This window comes from Temnothorax americanus, unplaced genomic scaffold (assembly GCF_048541705.1).
Source record: "Temnothorax americanus isolate GAGA-0224 unplaced genomic scaffold, ASM4854170v1 Scaffold29, whole genome shotgun sequence".
NCBI lineage: Eukaryota > Metazoa > Arthropoda > Insecta > Hymenoptera > Formicidae > Temnothorax > Temnothorax americanus.
The window spans coordinates 2,291,857-2,308,837 of record NW_027509432.1 but is presented as its reverse complement, the minus strand read 5'-3'; the positions used below and the strand labels follow the sequence as shown (position 1 = coordinate 2,308,837).

General features: G+C 36.9%; 1 protein-coding gene across 5 annotated transcripts in view; it reads left to right on the top strand.

Moving 5' to 3' along the window:
* Window positions 1–16,981, top strand: part of Snu (ABC-type transporter snustorr) — a 52,225-nt gene that overhangs the window by 32,155 nt on the left and 3,089 nt on the right. For all 5 annotated transcript variants that reach the window (XM_077410638.1, XM_077410637.1, XM_077410639.1 and 2 more), the window contains 12 exons: window positions 4,635–4,883; window positions 8,537–8,851; window positions 9,375–9,482; window positions 12,424–12,517; window positions 13,214–13,381; window positions 13,830–13,964; window positions 14,392–14,543; window positions 14,859–15,066; window positions 15,291–15,468; window positions 15,899–16,085; window positions 16,318–16,583; window positions 16,825–16,911. In XM_077410638.1, coding sequence (XP_077266764.1) covers window positions 4,635–4,883; window positions 8,537–8,851; window positions 9,375–9,482; window positions 12,424–12,517; window positions 13,214–13,381; window positions 13,830–13,964; window positions 14,392–14,543; window positions 14,859–15,066; window positions 15,291–15,468; window positions 15,899–16,085; window positions 16,318–16,583; window positions 16,825–16,911 — 2,147 coding nt within the window. The remainder of the gene's footprint in view (window positions 1–4,634; window positions 4,884–8,536; window positions 8,852–9,374; window positions 9,483–12,423; window positions 12,518–13,213; window positions 13,382–13,829; window positions 13,965–14,391; window positions 14,544–14,858; window positions 15,067–15,290; window positions 15,469–15,898; window positions 16,086–16,317; window positions 16,584–16,824; window positions 16,912–16,981) is intronic.

Here is a 16,981-nt window from a genome sequence, read left to right as displayed (position 1 = left end):
CGCGAAAGATTTTATATTACATTATAATCGTACACAATTTTTACTATATATTTATTTGTATAATATTTTTATTATATTATATATATATTATGTTATATTATAATCGTATAAAATTATATATATTATTTTGAATATTATATTAATATTTTTAAATATGCATAAAAGTTTATGTACATTTATTTAATTTAAATTTTGTACAATGGCTATACTATTTTATTTAATCCGTTGCTGTTTTAATTTTAAATTCAAATGTTATACTATTCTATTGTATAATGTATTTATACGAAACGTAATACACTTGAATTACGAAACAGTGTTCCTGGTGCATCAATAATTAATATCTTATTAAGTTAAATAATTTCTTTCAGCAACACAATCAAGGAAGCTAAAAGTAAATTGTGATTACGAACGTTACACGCCGATGAAGTCGCAAATCGCTATGCACAGTTAACGTTGATTATATATGACGTCGAAACATTGCAGCGTGCTTTAATTAATTTCAATAGGTTTCGTGCATTTCGTCAATCGTTAATTTTCTTACGTATTTTTCGTATTGTACAATCGAATTACTTAACAACGACATAATAGAAATAATAAATCGCTTCTCTCCCTTCATTATGCCCGCAAACATCAGTCACTTGTGAAATAATTGTCCGCTGCAGCAGAGAGGTAGATTAATCATTAGCGCAGGTCAACATAGGTGTTGGGATGGTTACCTTGAAGGTAGGGTCAAGTAATCGATTAACCTGATGAGACTGTAATTATAGAACGGTCAATATGTTATTTTAATCAACGTGTAGCGTAAGACCGATCGGGAAATCAATGACAATAAACGGAATCGATTTTGATATATAACAATTGATCTTAATAATTTTTTATTCCAACGATCGTTTTACGTTTCATCATAACAGCGGACAATTAATAATAAATTTTGCAATACTTTCTACATTTCAATTCAATGCTAATGCTCTTAGCACTTACAGCCCAGGTTCGAGTCGTGACGTAATCCCATGCTGTCCACAATGCGCGCAAGCATTTTATACGATTTTTGCGATGCAGACGCGCGATACAGTTTTTGCACGGTTCGAGACGGCATACATGCCGACGGCAGCAACTCGCCGGGTAATATTACACACGGTAAAACGTTGCTAAATCATGATTTCCCTTCACGTGCGCAATGCGTGATAATCCAACGAATAAATATGCGTGAAAACTTCAGAAAATCGCGCGTGTTGCAGCGATATTAAGGCCGCGGTGTCTGTATATATAATACATATATCCAGCCTATCATCTCTTTATGTATTAAATATAAGTATAAATACGCAAATTATGCGCATGTATAAATGAAAAATAATCGCGATTATAATGATTTGATTCAGTGTTATTTTAAGATATAGCTGATTAACTCTAGAAGGACTTTTCCGAGTCTGAGAGACCCGGTCAAATTTTCGAGGGACTGGCATCGCGGGGCTATATTGACATTATGAAGATGGCTCTGCGGCGTAAAAAAAACTTTGGTCCTTCCCCTATTATTTGCCGCTATAGGTAGATCTTCGGTTGTCGCTCATTGTCAGTTACGGAACAGTGCGAATGTAAAAAGAGTATTGGGTCTCTGAGACCCAAGTGTGTACGATTCGGTTGAAATTCGAAAGTAAATTATACTTCTTTTTTTGCTAGTTTGGTACTAAATAAGTATTATTGAATAAATATTAACGTTTTTGTTATAGTCTTTCAATATTAACAATTATTTATTGATTTATAAATATAACTTTGATATAGAATGTGTATAATACACACACACACACAGAGCTAGGTAAATCGTGTTTAGTCATGTTTTTTTATCGTTTCGAGTTTAATTTTTTAAGAAATTACGCAAAAACATTTACTTTTAAGAAAAAAGAGCCCTCGAAAATCGGCTTACTTGACTTGACCCTCTGGAGATTTTGTTGATAACGATCAAAAATTACATCGCTCTATTTTTTTTTCATTAAGATTTGACATCTCTTTTAGAATCTGCAAGAAAAATTAAATTCTACCGGATAGTTTCAAAGTTATGAATTAAAAAAAAAGTGCAAAATTCGCGTTTTTTCTCCTAGCAAAAAGGACCCCGCAGAATCCTTATGGGAAATGGCTTTCGGCTAATTTTTCTGGAAATTTGATATGTGGTAGTTCTCAACACGTAGAACAAAAGTGGTCAATAGGCCCAAAGTCCGATGACGAGTAGTTTTCGAGATACAGCACGCCAAAGTTGGACTTTCCATATATACCCATTGGGTACAAATAAGTAATACGCATTAATTGGATCATTAGCATTGCCTCGTAAGTATATATACGGTCGTCGGACCGGTCGTCGCACGAGCCCGGTTTGCCCTACGGCGCCACAGTCGTCGGAATTTTGTCGCTACGACGGCACGGCGTCTAACGGTCGAACATGAGTTTTGCGAGGTCGAAACTCGGAATCGTCTGTAGACGACTTAGGGTCTCGATAGAGCATCGGCTTGAAAACGTATATACTTACGAGTTTATATACCCGCGATTCCTTATTTCAATACTAGTACATTGTTATACTGTGAATTGTTCATCCCTTCTGCTCATAATCAAGACATTTTTCTTGAGGGAAGAAACACACACACACACACACACACCTGTACACCCACCTTAATCGTAAGCAGCATCGTACATCGACATCGACTGCACCCGCACTACGCTGCAATAAGGTATGAAAAGTTCAACTCTTTGAGGTGCTGTATTTCGAAAACTACTCGTCATCATACACTGTTAAATATTAAAGGATGAAATTTAATTCAACATCTTGAGTTAAATAACATTTTGTTATTTTTAACTACCATGTATGTCAAAATTTATTATTTTAACAAAACAGTATTATTTTAATTTCATTGGTTTAATTGAATTAACATTTTTTTAGTTAAATTAACGACATATTTTGAGTAGGAGCAGTGGCAACTTACAGGAAGGATTAAAAACTCAAATATAACTCAAATTGAACCTAAATTGACACTACGAATTCAACAGTGTAATTATACGTTTCCTCTATCACAATTAATTTTTTTTTTCGTTTAACACTTTAATAGGTAGTACGTTTGAAACTTTCTTTGATTACTCCGAAGATAACGATCTATTCAGAACAGTTGCTCGACGATCGATTTCGTCGGGCTAATTCTACTTGGTGCATTTAAATTTGCGCAACAAATAATAATGGCAAAACGTAGTAAGACAACGCTACTTCCAATTAAATGCGTCGCGAAAAAAGGGAGAGATCTGTCGACATCTTAATGGGAAAGGGAAACGCTTTCCCGGACGAGGTATAATTAAAGCGAGGTATATCTTTTATATCGAAGGCGTACAAATTTCGAGCTCGTGAGTAAAATGTACAAAAATTCGGGCTTTTCTTTCGAATTCCCGTTCGAGAAAGGGAAATCGCGAGACCCGGGCTCGTCGAAGCGGCCACGGCGCGCGGCGCCCGCGAAACGGGAGCGCGAGATCACGCATTACCCGCGCGCGCGTGCCGCGCTGCATCGCACACGCGTTACGTATTCCGCATCCCCGACAGCGCATACACACCTGTATGTACGTTAAACCACGACGCGTTACACACACACACACACACACACACACACACACACACGAGCGTGCGTCAACGTATTGCCCAATGAATCGCCACGCGCGTAAGCGAAAAGAAAGCCGCGCGCTCGGTTACGCAACCGCCATCGCTCGACTCTTTCTATACGCGTGCCGCGCAATTCGCGCCGAGATTTGCAGAATCGTTTTCTCGCCATTTCTTCGCGTAACACGCGGCAATTTCGCATGACCGTCGCGCTTTTGAGTCCTTTTATAATATTGTAGTTTGGTATTCGACGCAACACACGTGTATTAAATTTTTAACGCCCTAAGAGAATTTCGAAAAATAGTCTCTCCCTTGCCTTTAATAAAATTTGGAAGTCTAGCGCTAAAAAATGAATCAATTGGATTTCAATTTAATTTTCTGTGAAGCCATATAACTTTGAAGTTACACACTTATATATCTATATTTTTCAAGTCTTATATTTTATTTTTTTGTCACAATTTAGCGTACTATTTTATTACAAGTTATAAACCATTCTTTTATAATAAAACGTTATGTTCGCTAGAGTTTCACGTTATATAATGTTTTTTAGAGAAAGAAAAGTTGGATTGTAAAAGGGTTAATTATATACGTTAACATCTTCATTACTTCAATGAGATTTCAGATAAGCGCTTATCTTTCATTTTCAACGAGATTATAGAAAGCTCTGAAAATAAGGAGAAATCCACATGGTCGGTTTTTCGACTTAATCATATATATATATATATATCTTTGTTACACGTCTCCTATTCACAGAAACGGCAAAATGCAACAGTTCACTCTTAGTGGAGCACGTTGCAATTAACGCCCTGCGATGTCGCGACGTTCTGCCTTGCAATTTTACACGACACGCTGCAAGTATACCGTGCAACACGCCGGCACGAAGAGAGAGAGATTCTTTACTGAATCGCGCTATCGTGACAAGACACCGCGGTACACGATATCGCGTCATTTCGCCCGTAATTTCCACCGTTACTTTCTCGTTACCGTCACGTGCGCTTTCGTTTTGCAGCGACGGAGGTGCGGGTGCTGCCGGTCTCGCGAACGCGACGACGATGCAGAGCAACAGCGCGGACGGCAACATGGACCTGGCGACGGTGACGTCGAGCAACCCCGTCCTGGCGACTCCGGGGTTGAACAATCCTACCTGGAATCGTCAGCAGGCGGTCAGCGTCAGGCATGCCTTCAAGATCTACGGCAGCAGCAAGAATCCGAACCATGTCCTACAGAATCTCAACATGACGGTGGCCAAGGGCTCGATGTGAGTATACAGCGATTTTTCTTTTATCGGGCATGAATATCCCGCGAGATGTATATTTTGCGAGATGTTTAATGCTTAACGTGTAAAATCTTTGATCGGTCTTCGATCTGATGTATATTCGAAGCACATAAACTTATCAGCAAGATGATAGTGATCTTAATAATGTAACTTCTTTGATTTCTAATTATATGTTACGTTCATATGTTTAATACTGCTATAAATTCGTTGCCATCGAGATATTGCCTAACTTCCTCGTTTTGATACGTACCTCTCCTCGTGTAATGGCGATCGAAATCGCGAAAAATCCAGCGTACTTATGCCTTTCTGTCTAACTCCAATGTGCTACAACGAGAAAGCGACGCGCGAGAAACTCGTTTTCTATCTTCACGATGAGCCATTTATCGTTAACGACTAATCCTGCGTCGCGTGTAATTAATTAACGCGATCTTTCATCCGCGGCTCAAATCGCGAGATTCCGATTTGACGATTAAGGATCTATCCGCGATAGTTATTTCATAATGCGAAACAATGTGCAACTACGTGGGCCACCAGGAAATTAATCGTTTCAGTACGCGTTTCGTAATCGCGACGCGATCGGGATACGCCGACTATGTACCTTTCGTGTTAAACGCCGCGAGGTTGGGACAATAATTTAGTGTAAATTATGCGCCTTGAGCCGCACGACCGCTTTTTCTTAGCTCTTTGGTCTAAATTATGCCAGAAACCAGAATTATATACGTATTATGAAAACACAGAAGCTAAGGATATAATAATACACTTTGCGGCGTGCTATTAAGAATTGGGACAAAATGCAATGTTTATCAAATAACTTGCATAAAAGCGACTCGCAACAATGCGTTGAAAATGTGCTGACATGTTGTTCTAAAAATAATTTAGAAACTTCTTTCGATGTTATCATAATCGTCTCCCCCCAACAATTTAACGCTCGTTCTCCAACTTGTACAATTTCATTAAATTCTGCAAGAATTCGATAGGACTTTTAAGTGACTCATTAAGTCATTTTATTAAACTGACTTATTATTTAAATAAATCTCTATTTTTTATTTTATGAGACTTAAATTATACATTTTTTTAAAAATTCGGGTGTTGATCAAGGCTATCTTGTTTTTTATCTTAATTCTCACGGTCACAGATAATTAACACTTGAAAACCACTTATAAATAAATATATTAATTTCTTCATTTACGATGTAAAAACTAAATGTAAATAATATAATACGTTTTTTATTATCCATAAACCATGAGATGGCCAAGTTACGAGTTTCTTCGTCCAAGTCGTACAAATCGCGGAATATTGGGCATGCATATTTTAGCATACAATATTTACAGGCAAACTCTAAAGCGTCCGTTTGTATTCGTCCGTTTTCTAACCATTTATTTTTGATAAACAAACGCAGCCAGAGAAACCTGCGAGATACGTGCGCGATATGTTACTCTCTCAACTACAAAACAATCTGAACATAGAAAAGTATATTTACCTTATTTGGGGAGCAGTGTGGTCTAGTGGTAGAGCGCCAGACTCGTAATCTGTAAAACCGGGTTCGATTCCACTAGAGCCATGTAGCATGGAATTAATTTTCCAAAAAGAAGCTGCTCTCTCTCTCGCGCACGAGAAGACGGTTCCCGTGCGGAGAAAACTGGGCTGACTGGGCTCCGTCTTTCGGAAGAGACGTTAAGCGGTTGGTTCAGAATGGTCCCCCAGGTTGAGGATTGCGACGATAGGCTAGTTCCCTATCTCGCTGAAAAACCGAAAAAATTATTTAAAAACCTAGAAGCAAAAATGTAAGGCATTATATATATATATATATATATATCTGAATGGCCTCCTCTCTCGTAAGCATAATGCCTTACATCGTCGAATCTTTATCGCAGCTTTCTTTTTTACCATTTAGGAAGCCACAAATGTCTCAAACTTTGTCGGTTCCTCTACCCTGTAGGCCAATTGGAGCTATCTTAGAATCCATAGGTATGGTGCGTGGTAAATAGCTCTCAAGACGTTTAAATCATAACGCGCATCAGCCTCACCGCCTCCCTCTTCCTCGTAATTAATAATATTTGCTCTGATATTATAAACGATATCTTCATCCGTCTTTAAATTAGTCTTTCTCCTGTGCGTAACTACCGTCACGAGCAATATTAACAATATCAATACGCAAACTAAACTATGAGGAAGCAATGTGCAAGTTTCTACTTGCACACTTTCTTATTGTGATAAATCGCTTTATTGCGACTAATATTTGTTATACTATTACAAAAATCAATTAAATAATTAATGTTTTTATTAAAATGATCCTTACTAATTGCCGATATTTCTTAATTTTTCCATTTTGTTTCATTTTTTTATTTATACATTAGTTTTTTATTTCTACTTTAAAATAATTTTTTAAATATATAAAAAGTGATTTTATTACCTACTAATTAGTGGCACAAATGAAGTTTTACAATCAACACAATGTTAAATCGATGTTGACAAGTCTTTTCTATCCGTATTTCATATTATATAATTTTTTAAGATTTGGTTGATTAGTTCTTAAGGCATCCTGTCTTTTTAATAAGAACGTTCAATGAATTTATTCAATCGCAATCTGTAAACAAAACACTGTTACTGCTAAGGTGATGACAAGCGTCTTGAACATTCAAAGGAGTATGAATGTGTTAAGAATTGATGAAACTTGACAAGTATTAGATGAAGTTGTAGTTATTCTTTAATTAAATAAAGATTAAATAGTATTCTTTTTAAATTTAACATATCTTTGAGATGCTGTGATGTAATTGTGTCCAAAATTATTATTCTAATGTAATCAACCTTTTATTGTCGAGAATCCGTATTTGAATAAGAATTCTGTCGGGAATGGGGGGAAGCGGTGAAATTATTCTATACATCAGAAAGAAGGGTATAATGAACAGTCAATAACAATTTCTTTGTCATTTGACTTTGGTTACGTTTTATTTTCTCGATCTCGTCTCGCCATATGTTACGTCATGTTTGCGTTCAGCCTTCAGCTGACCCCACCGTTGTAATTCAAATTTGATTATTTATTTATTGGGCTTCCACAAATTTTTTCGACAAGACGCGTGGGCGACGCTTGTTTTGTTTCTTTTGACGAGAGACTCTCTTGTGAACGCTTATCAGTCGTGCAAACAATTGTATTTCTCCGATGAAACCGCCAGGACCATAATTATGAACGATTTCCCGAGAATTTGTGTTTACCTGGAATTTCAAGGACCACGAACCTTTCAAGCTGACTATAACTACGCTTTCATTAGCATTCTGATGAAAATTACAAATGTAAATGACGCTCTTTTGTATGAATTGATTTGTCTGTTCATTCAGAGACGGTCTCGAAGACTAAAGCCCCTGGGCTATACAAACATATTTCTCATCACCTAACTTGTTTTCTCGTGAAAATCGGTCTCTTACATAAGGTGTTCCGAGCGCATTTCCTACTGGCAAAGTTTTTTAAATATCGAGATCTCCTCTTAAGTTGTAATTTTGTTATGTTCTTTTACGGTCTAAAGCCGAATTGAAATTTATCATGTTTGTTTTTTGTTTCGCACTCGCTCGTTCGGTCTGAATCCAGCTCAGCGCGATCGTTGCCGTCGAAATAGATTGTTGCGAATTATTTGTATTAGATACGGATTACTGGGCGCCAGCGGATGCGGCAAAACTACTCTGTTATCTTGCATCGTCGGCCGGAGGAGATTAAATTCAGGCGAGATCTGGGTACTGGGCGGCAAACCCGGGACGAAGGGCTCCGGGGTGCCTGGGAAAAGGGTCGGATACATGCCGCAGGAGACCGCTCTCTACGGCGAGTTCACCATCCGCGAGACCATGATGTACTTCGGCTGGATATTCGGAATGTGCACAGCCGAGATCGTCGAGAGGCTGCGTTTCTTGCTGCAGTTTCTTGATCTGCCTTCGCAGAATCGTTTGGTGAAGAATCTCAGGTATGGATTTTTCGCACCCGCGACCACGCAAGCGGAACCGGTTAATTCCCTATTGTATCAGCGTGTTAAAAACCACAACAAGATCTCGGATTCGTAAAAACATATTTGCAAAAATTTGCTAGTCTTCGTTGAAAGTTGAAAGTATTTTCTTCGAAGAAAAAGAACCGCGTATCTCTGTTTCCCAGCCGATTCGACTTTACATTCTAGAAAAAGAGACGTTGTTCAGTTTGCGCGATTCCACTTTTTAACACATTCTTTTTTTTTTTTTTTTTTTCCAAGAAGATATCTATTTACATATTTATGTTTTTTGTTTGAAAACTTCACAAACAGAATAATTACGAAAATATAAATATTAAACAGCGATTTATTATATTTTTAGACCGTCTCACTCATAAAAGCACTTTACGAAAAACATATATTATTAGCGCGAGACGCGTTTCTTGATTTCGCTTAGTGGATAAAAAAATTCTTGCTGTACATTAATTAATAAATTAATATCGAGTGTTTTTCTTTTTCATGCTAGTGGCGGTCAACAAAGACGAGTATCTTTCGCAGTGGCTCTCATGCACGATCCGGAATTGCTGATCCTGGACGAGCCGACCGTAGGTGTGGACCCATTGTTAAGACAAAGGTGATCTCTCTTTTACGTTTTAAATAAACTTTAGTCATGAAATCGTGTCTTATACAGCCGTTATCATATACAGCTTGGCGAGTATTAGCAGCTGACTTAATTCTGTGTCGAAATACAGAGATTATGAAATAACCAGTCAACGTGATATACCACGACCGCACTAAGTGTGAATCTTTTGCCTACTTTTTCAGTCGTTAAAGCATACACGTGTCGCTAATGACACGATAACATGAATATGATAAATTCGATATTGCTGGTATTAAGTGAAAGGCCCGGATAAATAATTTATGGGCAAAGTGTCTGGTATAAATTTAAATTATTTTCTAAATATTCTTCTCCCAATATATATATATATATATATATATATATATATATATATTAATATTATTATTATTATCATTTTCAACGCTTAATTATTTAGACAGGTGCTGCAAAAAGTATTACTTCCTATACATATAAAAATTTTTTAAGAGTTTCTTAATGTTTTTGTGATTTTACAACTTTTTTTTTTAAGTAAGAACGGTAAGAACGACGGTAAGAACGACGAGAATTCTCGTTTGCATTTTCGCTGACAATCTAAATCGCGATTGAGTCGCGCATACCAGCGGACCCGTGACCAATGCACTGAATCCGTAAGTCACGCTTTAAGCTTGACTTTAAGTGAAAGTAGTCGCCCGCACGGGCCTGGACGACGAACGACGAATAAGTAAAAAAAAAATGGAATGAAACTTGTCGAAGCGCGCCTCTCGTATAGTTTCTCACGTGGCCTCTTTCCGTTTCTATCCGTCGTCAAATCACTCGAAATTTGAGTTAAATAACAAAAGCTTGTAATTATCTACGATAAAACGAATCGAATGGCGCGAACTTGACGTCTATCGACAAGTAAGATTAAGATCCTGGCTAGTGCTTGCGTTTGCAAAGAAATTTCTCAAAATGTTCAAGTCTATCTTTGAATGTAGGACCTTGACTTCTAAAATAATATCGATCGGTTTTAAATCTCTTTACAATGACCGTAATGGTCAGTCATAGTAAGTTTTGTTGTACATCAATTATTGTTTCTTGACATAAAATTACAAGAAATTATTATATTGAAACGTGTTGAAATACAAATATGTACATTTATGTAAAATTGAGGAGCTCCGAGCAATAATGTCAAGGATGTAACTGTACAAGGCTGCTAGGTTATAAATATTTAAATAATATCAGGTACATAAAGCGCAAATTTATAAAAAATAAGGTATAGTAAATGGGTTTTAGAAAAGTATTTTTGAAAACACGAATCATTAAAGTAAATGTCAAAATGGATTTATTCTGGATTAATCTACATTCTACAAGTACAGTAAATTAGAAGGATTTGCGAAATCTATTTTTACGTAACGTTTTGTTTCCGATTGTGAAAATGAACGAAGCTTGTTCACGCAGAAGAAAATTTATCGCTTTCATTCGCGAGACGAATGAAGCCGGATAATTAACCGAGATGCTTTCCACAATAATATCCTGCCTTTACAACGGGAAATCAATTACCGTAATCACCACATTGTTGTCATCTTCTACGTTTCGCCACCCTTTTCATAAATGTTGCCGAGGCAAATAAATTTCACACACGGAAGGAATAAAGAATGCTATTACTTGAGCGGCATTAAAGCAAGAGCTTCAAGCGCTTTGCCCATTATCTGAGAAAGTATACAGCTTTGTTACGATCGTTTACATCTCAGCCTCACACTTCTCTTACTCCTCGATCGTGCACAATTGTCCCGCGGAAAGTTTATGGACCCGATCGCTTTCCAGGAGAATAGGACTAGGAAAGTCATAACTCACTTTCAACTTAATCGCATTTCGATGTGTTCCGCGCCTTTAATATACATTACAATTTGAATTAATTAATCATCAATTATCTCGCCTCTCCGGATTGACGATCGAATTTCTAATTACTCGTTGGATTATATTAACTGCATAGTGTAACTGATCTTTTTACGATTCATTAATTTTCATACTCAATTTTTAACGTTATTTTTAAAAAATAAGAACGTTAATATGCTAATACAATATATATATAATAGCATTATACATAAAGTTTCATAAAGTAGATCGATCACTAAAAAATTTGTATCTGTAAAATTCTTTTCCTATGTATCAATTATCTTAGTTACCTCCAACTCTTAAATAAAATTCTTGTGCGTGAAAAAATGAATTTTTTTTTAAATATACATGTCGATATTTAATTTTAATAATATACATAGTAATGCAAACGTCTCTACATCGAGCACAGCTAGCTACTTTCGACTTTTACTTTGTTACGGTCTAGTTTTGTAAATTGTCGACTAATCTCGACATTGCTCGTGTATCGCAGCGGTTAGCTCGAAAAATCCGTTCGCGAAAAGTAAATTCTCGGTTTCGCACATGATTCTACAAGGTTCCGCGCCAGGTTATTTTTATGTTCTTCCGCGCGATAATGCATCCTTCGCCTGTTGAATATGCAAAAGTCCTGCCGGCGTTTTTAGTCCGGTGTTATAAGGTTCAAGGTATCAAAGAAGTCAAGAAGTCAGCGCGAGAATTGCGCGGCGAGCGCGAGATACTGCATAAATAATACCGAGTCTCATGTGCGCACACTCACAAAAGCATATACGCGTGCATACATTACGCGTACATACCGATCACGTTGCGAATGATGATCGCAGAGTCCCCAATCGTAGAATAATCATGATTGGAATCTGTCGCGCGGAAACGATGACGCTGCAAAACGTTCTTGCATATTTTCTTATACGCATTTTATTATATTATAGACGTGTGTTTAACTTAATCTCTCTCTTAATTTATGCAAATATATACACATTTGTTTGTTTTCTTATATGTATTTAAAAAACGTGTTTTTCATATAAATGTGTATTATTTGGCTTGAACACGCATAATTAAAATATGGCTTTTCTTTTTTTTTTTCCAGCATATGGAACCACCTGGTTCAAATTACCAAAGATGGTAACAAGACGGTCATCATAACGACTCACTACATCGAAGAAGCCCGACAAGCGCACACGGTAATATCGTCGTTCTCTTTGTTTAACTGAACGTCGATTTCGACAATATAAATTAATTTTAATCTTGAGATATATATATATATATATATATATATATATATATAATTGTGATTTCTCTCTTTCCGACATAAAAGTAACGATCAAAAATCATGATTAAAATTAGTCAATGTTAGTGTAAGTGTCTGACTTTATATATTCGAAGGAACGATTACTAAATAACTCCAGCGCATAACGATCTCGATAGGCACAAATCGCGCCGCATTAATAACGAATCCAGCCAACGATTAACGTTTTGTTGGTCGATTGCATGTTATTATCATGCCATTGGCTAGTTATTCCGCCTGCATATTACGCCAGGCATAAATTACAGTGCAAAGAGTGCAATCTCGATTTTTTTGCCGGCAGTTCGCGTATCTCAGGATAAATAACATAATAGAATGCTTCGCGTTTTCATCGTATAGAAAGATTACCTCTTTCGATTTATTTCTTTTTTCTTCCCGGCTAAAACTCACAATTAAATCGGAGACTCTGAAAAATATGCGTCTTTCATTTATTAATTAGTATAAGTATTAAAATTCCTCAGATAACAAAATTTAATTAAATTTAAATTTAAATTCTTCTTAAATCAAATTCTTATGGAAACTTTTTTTCAACGTGTGCTAAAAAAGACAATAAAAAAAATAATTTTGTTAACAGATCGGTTTGATGAGGAGTGGCCGATTGTTGGCCGAGGAGGCACCCAGAACTCTCTTGCAAATGTACAATTGCTCCTCTCTCGAAGAGGTCTTTCTGAAACTTTCCAGAAAGCAAGGACAATATGCTCAACCGCCGACAGAACTGAATATCTCGAACAACATCAGCTTGGTAAGCGAAAAATTTCAGAAATAAAAAACATTTTGACACTTATCGATAGGCATTGTTTCGCAAATTTAAGATTAACAAGTTCGGCACGTTGCACAATGTAAAAGGCAATCAACTTGAATGAAAGTAATTGCGTTGTCTCTATTGCACCAGTAGTACTAGCCACTTCTATAATACTATTGTCAATTTAAATATTTCATAATCATCGATGCTGCCATTAATTTATCATTTGAGAGTTTAATAGCTTTTTAATTTTAGCTTCTATTAAGATTTTTTTCAGTTTTTCAATGTCGATTTCTCATTTCTGTGTATTCTGTGTATTCAAGATGTGTGTCGTGTGTTAGTGCAAAAAATTATTTATCCGTTCCGTAGCCAATCTTGGATTGTTTTTGCATTAATTAAATATCACGTTTTATTGCCACCGGCCACGCTTCTTTTTCTTTGCGCACAGGCTTCTTTAAACTGGGGGAAAAAAGACGAGCCGGTATACGTGACGGAGGAGTCCGGCGTTGTCGGCCTCAACTTCCACCAAAGCAAAGAGGTCCTGATCTACGACTCTACCAATGGAATAGCGAATCATTACGATGTAAGAGATTACTCCGATGCAAATCCCACGACAGATTAAGGCCACTTAAAGTCGGCGATGCACACACGCGGGTTTTTTTCGTTTTTACGTTTACCCCGGGCATGCGAGTATTTTTTGTGTCGTTGCAATTTATTAAAACTCGGCACCCCCCACTCTCAGTGATCTTCACATTTTAATGTGTAAAAACAACATATTAGATTAAAAGTGATAATTTATTATTTTTCTCTTTTATTACGATCAATATTAATAGCTATATTAATCGTTTCTGAAGAAGACGTGCATCATAGCTCGAACGCTTCTCAACCAAGGAGCTAAATAAGAAAATTATATAATTTCAAAATAAAACTCTAAAAATTATTATTGTATCATTTTGTTGTTGATCATATGCAATTATTTTAATACATGTAACGATGATTTCGCAAAACAGATAAACGGCAAACCGCTGCCGAGTGCGAAAGCCAGTTCTGTCCTCGAATGCGACGACTGCGGCGACTTCACGGATTGTTATAAGGTCACCAGTTGGGGCAAGATTAAAGCGCTTCTGCAGAAGAATTTCTTACGCATGTGGCGGAACATCGGGTACGTTATTAATAGAATAGTCATTGGCATAATAATATTATAAATTCCGTAATGACTTTACTGTTCCTGATCCCAGACAGCACACAATATCCCATGGATGTCCATATTATGTCCAAAATGCCTATGGACGTTATATGAATATTTATAGGATATTAGTGCTATCGGGGATGTCGTTAAAACATTCCTGTTGAAAGATATGTTATTCACACACACATAAATACACAAATAAATTAGAATTTTATGAAGCGGCTGCTAAATGAGTGACTGCTTGATTATACTGAAATAGCTTGCGCAACAATTCATTTTTATGCATAGCGTGATGCTGTTCATCTTCGCCCTGCCGGTGATGCAAGTGATCCTCTTCTGTCTGGCGATCGGGAGAGATCCCACGGGACTGAAACTGGCCATAGTGAACCACGAGATGTTTTACGAGAACATGTCGTGCCCCGTTTCGACGAACTGCAGTTTCACGTTTCTCAGTTGTCGGTATCTCCACTTCCTGGATAACGAGACGATGATAAAGGTCTTAATTTTATTACATAAAAATATATAATAAATATACATGATATTTTTTATATAATGCAATATAACGTAACGATACAATACATTATACATAGTACACTACACAATAAGTGTGAACGAGATGATAATTAATATAATTCTAAATTAAGTAGAGAAATCAATGTGCGACAAGCGTAATGAACGTGACTTTTGCTTATTTTTATTCCATTTCATTTTCTGTTGCAGGAATACTATCCGGATCCGGACTCGGCGATGGAAGCGGTACGCAGAGGAGAAGCTTGGGGCACTTTGTACTTTACGGAAAACTTCACGGACGCCCTCGTGGCGAGGATGGCCTTGGGAAAGGAGTCCGATGACGAGACCCTTGATCAGAGCGAAATCAGAGTTTGGCTGGATATGTCTAGTAAATATATCTCTAGTTAATAATTACTAGATAATAAAATTGTCAAGCTTAGATGTGGCTCGAATTTATCTCAAATATTTTATTCACCCCTCGAGCCAAATTTTTTATCCAGCATTTATTAGTTTACTTAATTTAACAAAATATATTTCCACATCGATAAATTTGTTAAGTCTTACTTTTTGAGTCGTATTATTTAATCCGTATCGTACTTTTTTAACTTTTTTATGGTGCCATAACTATAATTGTAAGTCTGACAATCAAATTTTATTTTTTTTCCGCACGTGTAGCTTTACCAAAGCATTTCAACGACGCGTGATTGATTTATAGACGTGATTTACATAGACGTGTCCATATACCTAGACGTGGCTATAATGGCCACGTTTGCTTAGAATATAAAACGTCTACGTTATAAAAAATTTTATAATTTCAGATCAACAAGTGGGCCTGATGCTGGCGAGAAATCTTCAATATTCGTATAGAGATTTTGCGAAGGACCTTTTATCGGCCTGCGGGCAGAACGCAAAACTGGCTGACGTGCCAATTCAATTCAAGGACCCCATTTACGGTACCAACGAGCCGAGCTTTACGGACTTCGTGGCACCGGGTGTAATATTGACGTAAGTTATTTATTAATATTCAATTTATTTATACAGTTCTCAAGTTCATTAATATTTATTTATAATCAGATTCTGGATTTACTTTTATTCTTTTCATTCTCGAAAAGTCCAAGATCTTCTCAATAAAAATCCAATAAGGCACTTCATAATCTCTTTCTATATCTCTTGCGCAAAACACTTGAGAAAAATCTTTTCTACGACGTAGTTTTGCAAAGTTGACTTCTGTTGACAGCATTGTTTTCTTCCTGGCGGTCGCGCTAACGTCATCGGCGCTGATTATCGAGAGGATGGAGGGCCTGCTTGATCGAAGCTGGGTGGCTGGTGTGTCGCCCGGCGAGATCCTGTTCTCCCACGTGGTCACGCAATTCGTGGTGATGTGCGGTCAGACGGCTCTAGTACTGATCTTCATGATCCTGGTGTTCGGCGTCGAATGCAAGGGCGACATCGGCTGGGTTATCATACTGACGATCCTTCAAGGCCTCTGCGGCATGTGCTTCGGTAAGAGCAAGGAGGGCTTCTCATTCACCGCAGTGTATCCGTTAAAATAATACTAAATAATAATATAATGATAAAATAATTTTAATTAATATATTATAATAATAATAATCAAGAATTTTTAAGAAAGATGTTTCAAAGTATAAATAAAAGATACGCAATTTCCTTGCTCTTTGAACGGGCAAATTTCGATAATTAGAAGACAAAAGATGCAATATTATCCGGATTTTTCTACTTCTCGCAGGGTTCGTGATTTCGGCGATTTGCGAACTCGAAAGGAATGCCATCCAACTGGCTCTAGGCAGCTTCTATCCTACGCTTCTTCTCAGTGGTATGTATGAAATCACAGTGACGAAATCACAGTTTGATGAGAAAGATAAGCAAATTCGGGATATTTTAAG